The sequence below is a fragment of the Lampris incognitus genome, chromosome 15 (assembly GCF_029633865.1).
Source record: "Lampris incognitus isolate fLamInc1 chromosome 15, fLamInc1.hap2, whole genome shotgun sequence".
NCBI classification, from domain to species: domain Eukaryota; kingdom Metazoa; phylum Chordata; class Actinopteri; order Lampriformes; family Lampridae; genus Lampris; species Lampris incognitus.
The window spans coordinates 9,158,323-9,163,322 of NC_079225.1; the positions used below are offsets into that span (position 1 = coordinate 9,158,323).

At 46.9% G+C, this 5,000-nt stretch overlaps 1 protein-coding gene across 1 annotated transcript in view; it reads right to left on the bottom strand.

The window, feature by feature from the left end:
* Nucleotides 1-5,000, bottom strand: part of LOC130124768 (exostosin-1) — a 382,697-nt gene that overhangs the window by 7,396 nt on the left and 370,301 nt on the right. The window contains exon 11 of the mRNA XM_056294113.1: nucleotides 2,614-2,785. Within this exon, the coding sequence (XP_056150088.1) occupies nucleotides 2,614-2,785 (172 nt within the window). The remainder of the gene's footprint in view (nucleotides 1-2,613; nucleotides 2,786-5,000) is intronic.

The window sequence follows — 5,000 nt, forward strand, 5'->3', positions numbered from 1 at the left end:
TCACACGGCATTCAAGGCCTTGATAGGAATTGCCCCCCCACGGCCCCGTAACGTTTATCTCTGCGTTGTACGCTGGCTCCGTGAGCGACCGAGACATCTTCAAGATATCCGGCGTTACTAACCTCCTCGCAGCAGACGCAGCCATTATGGTGGACAAAGGTTTTGTGGTGGACTCTCTCGTTCCCTGCGAGGTCGACCGACCCGCCTTTCTGCCGAAGAACGCCCAAATGTGTAGGGAGGATGTCCATTGCCCGCTCGAGAGTCCACATTGAGAGGTGATTTTGTTTTGAACACTAATAATTTATATCAAGTCTGTTTTAGACGGGTAAAGATTTGATGATGATATGCTGCATCTCATGAATTAAATATCCTGCTCATTTCTCCTGCAAGAAATGTATATTGTATATCTAATGGGTATCCTTATGTTGTTCATTTTTACTTTTTCTTCTTTGTTTCAAACCGGGACAGGTGTATCCGGAGGGTCAAAGAGAACAAGCTGTTCAGCCAGGCCATACGGCTGTCTGTGTGTGGAAGTATCGATCAGCTCTTCAGTGTAGCTTGCATCCTGGGGAACTACCAGAATGGAGCACTGGTGAAGGCCTGGGCAGGTAAATGTGCAACTAGTATTTGCAGTTACTACTTATAAATTGACGGAATAATGGCACATTTGCAGACATTAGCGGGGTTAAGGTTATAATCCTAGTAATAAAGCAAATTTGACATTAAATAATTATGCATTTCATTCCAAAAGGAGAGAGACGCCCTCAGGAGCAAACCCACGCTGACCTCACAAGCATCCAGGACCAGGAGGACCATCAGCCCACAGCCACACAGACCTCTGTCACCAGGACCAGGAGGACCATCAGCCCACAGCCACACAGACCTCTGTCACCAGGACCAGGAGGACCATCAGCCCACAGCCGCACAGACCTCTGTCACCAGGACCAGGAGGACCATCAGCCCACAGCCAGCCACACAGACCTCTGTCACCAGGACCAGGAGGACCATCAGCCCACAGCCACACAGACCTCTGTCACCAGGACCAGGAGGACCATCAGCCCACAGCCACACAGACCTCTGTCACCAGGACCAGGAGGACCATCAGCCACACAGACCTCTGTCACCAGGCCAGGAGGACCATCAGCCCACAGCCACACAGACCTCTGTCACCAGGACCAGGAGGACCATCAGCCACACAGACCTCTGTCACCAGGACCAGGAGGACCATCAGCCACATAGACCTCTGTCACCAGGACCAGGAGGACCATCAGCCCACAGCCACACAGACCTCTGTCACCAGGACCAGGAGGACCATCAGCCCACAGCCACACAGACCTCTGTCACCAGGACCAGGAGGACCATCAGCCCACAGCCACACAGACCTCTGTCACCAGGACCAGGAGGACCATCAGCCACACAGACCATTGTCACCAGGACCAGGAGGACCATCAGCCCACAGCCACACAGACCTCTGTCACCAGGACCAGGAGGACCATCAGCCCACAGCCACACAGACCTCTGTCACCAGGACCAGGAGGACCACCAGCCCACAGCCAGCAGCACAGACCTCTGTCACCAGAGGTCACAATCCCATACATGTGAGCTACTGCTCCATTTACCTCATCAGATGTCAGCCTATTGTCCCAGCGAACCAATTCTCCATTCAAACATATCATATCTCACCTGTACTGTGTTTATTGTATTCATGTCCATCCATTGTATATAGTGCCCATACTCAAGTGCCTTATCCTGTTGTATAATATTGTCTATCCATAGTTCATACTAGCTATATGCTTCACAGGCTTTTGTCACATGGCATCTTGCCATACTCCATGTTGTCTGCCACTCTTGTTCCTGTTATTCAGGACAAAGCAGGCAGAGTAGGGAGTTTAGATAATTATCAGCCAGTGTGGTATCTACAGTGATGGAGAAAATTTTATTTGACAGATTCAGTTCTTATTGTATAACTGCTGACAACCGATTGTTGTTCATCTATGCTAGCTTGTTTATTCTGTAAAGCGCTTTGTGAAAAGCGCTTTATGAATAAAATCGACTTGTCCTACATCACATCTATCTATCTATCTATCTATCTATCTATCTATCTATCTATCTATCTATCTATCTATCTATCTATCTATCTATCTATCTATCTATCTATCTATCTATCTATCTATCTATCTATCTATCTATCTATCTATCTATCTATCTATTATTTCACTTTTCTATTCCTCCGGTCATAACATCACCGAGAGTATTTGCTCTGTTGGTGCTTGACAACCTTCAACAGGGGAATCACCCAGAAATGGTCAATAAAAACAGATCTATTGTAAAAACATATTGCTGTGATTTTTGGTAAATCCTGACGACGCCTTGTGTAAAATGCCACCGCATCTCTCTGCTCCTCGCATCGAGACCGGAAATGGAGATGCACTCCGGAAGTGGTAGAATGTCGCTACGCAACTAGCCTATTGTGTCTGTAGGGACGCCCGACCAAACCGGAGGTAACGCGGGGATTCGAACCGGCGATCCCCGTGTTAGGTAGGCAACCGAACAGACCACTACACCACCCGGATGGCCCACGCCTGTGAACGTGTGCCGAGGGGACACTCGTACCTGTGACATCATGGTCTCCTTGTACTGTTTCTTCTGCGTGACTTTGATGGGCGGTTGCTTGGTGACGGCTGAGACCAGGAAGTTCATCAGAATGTCCTCGCAGTTAGCCATGCGGTCGACCATGCTGAGCAGACTGGTCGGTACGAGGTGGGTGTACAAGTAGTGGTAGTACCTGAAACACACACACACACACGCACACACACACACAGGGTGGCATATTAAACAGCAGAGAGAACACAGACGAGGTAGTACTTGTATTACAATCTCCACTGCACTCTGAGATAAAATACCTTTTATATATTTTCATATTTGGAGGATAGAAAGTGTAAATGTTACAATCTAATCACTTCATGATAATTCACTGTGTCATTAATTGCTGTGGTGGGAAGACTACCACTAATACCACTACTACCACTACTACCACTACTATTACTACTACTACTACTACTACTACTACCAGACCAACAACTACCACTTCTACCACTACCACCACCACTACTACTACTACTACTACTACTACTACTACTACTACTACTACCAGACCAACAACTACCACTTCTACCACTACTACCACTACTACCACTACTACTACTACTACTACTACTACTACTACTACTACCAGACCAACAACTACCACTACTACCACTACTACTAGAACAACTACTACTACTACCAGACCAACAACAACTACCACTACTACTACTACTACTAGAACAACTACTACTACTACCAGACCAACATTTTCTACAACTACTACTACTACAACTACCACTACTACTACTAGAACAACTACTACTACGACCAGACCAACAACAACTACTACTACTACTACTACTAGAACAACAATTACTACTACTACCACTACTTCTACTACTACTACTAGAACAACAACTACTACTACTAATAGAACAACTACCACTACTACTACTACGACCAGAACAACAACTACTACTACTACTACCACTTCTACTACTACTACTACTACTACTACTACTACAGTACTACTACTACTACCACTACTACTAGAACAACAACTACTACTACTAGAACAACAACTAACAACTACTACTTCTACCACTACTACCACCACTACCACTACTACTACTACTACTAATTCTACTACTACTAATAGAGCAACAACTACCACTACTACCACCACCACTACTACTACCAGCACAACAACAACTACTACTACTACCACTACTTCTACTACTACCACTACTACTAGAACTACTACTACTACTAGAACAACAACTACAACAACTACTATTACTACTACTACTACTACTACTACTTCCAGCTGCTCCCGTTAGGGGGCGCCACAGCGGATCATCCGTTTCCATTTCTTCCTGTCTTCCTGCCTTCTGCCTCTTCCTCTGTCACACCAGCCACCTGCATGTCCTCCCTCACCACATCCATAAACCTCCTCTTTGGCCTTCCTCTTCTCCTCTTCCCTGGCAGCTCCATATTCAGCATCCTTCTCCCAATATACTCAGCATCTCTCCTCCACACATGTCCAAGCCATCTCCATCTTGCCTCTCTTGCTTTGTCTCCAAGCCGTCCAACCTGAGCTGTCCCTCTAATGTACTCGTTCCTAACCCTGTCCTTCTTCATCACTCCCAGTGAAAATCTTATCATCTTCACCTCTGCCACCTCCACCTCCACCTCCTGTCTTTTCATCAGTGCCACTGTCTCCACACCATATAACATAGCTGGTCTCACTACAATCTTGTAAACCTTCCCTTTAACTCTTGCTGGTACCCTTCTGTCACAAATCACTCCTGACACTCTTCTCCACCCACTCCACCCTGCCTGCACTCTCTTCTTCACCTCTCTTCTGCACTCCCCGTTACTTTGGACAGTTGATCCCAAGTATTTTAATTCATCCACCTTCGTCACCTCTACTCCTTGCATCCTCAGCATTCCACTGTCCTCCCTCTCATTCAGCATAGGTACTCCGTCTTGCTCCTACTGACTTTCATTCCTCTTCTCTCCAGTGCATACCTCCACCTCTCCAGGCTCTCCTCCACCTGCACCCTACTCTCGCTACAGATCACAATGTCGTCCGCAAACATCATAGTCCATGGAGACTCCTGCCTGATCTCGTCCGTCAACCTGTCCATCAACATGGCAAACAAGAAAGGGCTCAGAGCCGATCCTTGATGTACTCCCACCTCCACCTTGAACCCATCTGTCATTCCAACCACACACCTCACCACTGTCACACTGCCCTCATACATATCCTGCACCACTCCTACATACTTCTCTGCCACTCCTGACTTCCTCACACAATACCACACCTCCTCTCTCGGCACCCTGTCATAAGCTTTCTCTAAATCTACAAAGACACAATGTACCTCCTTCTGGCCTCCTCTATACTTCTCCAT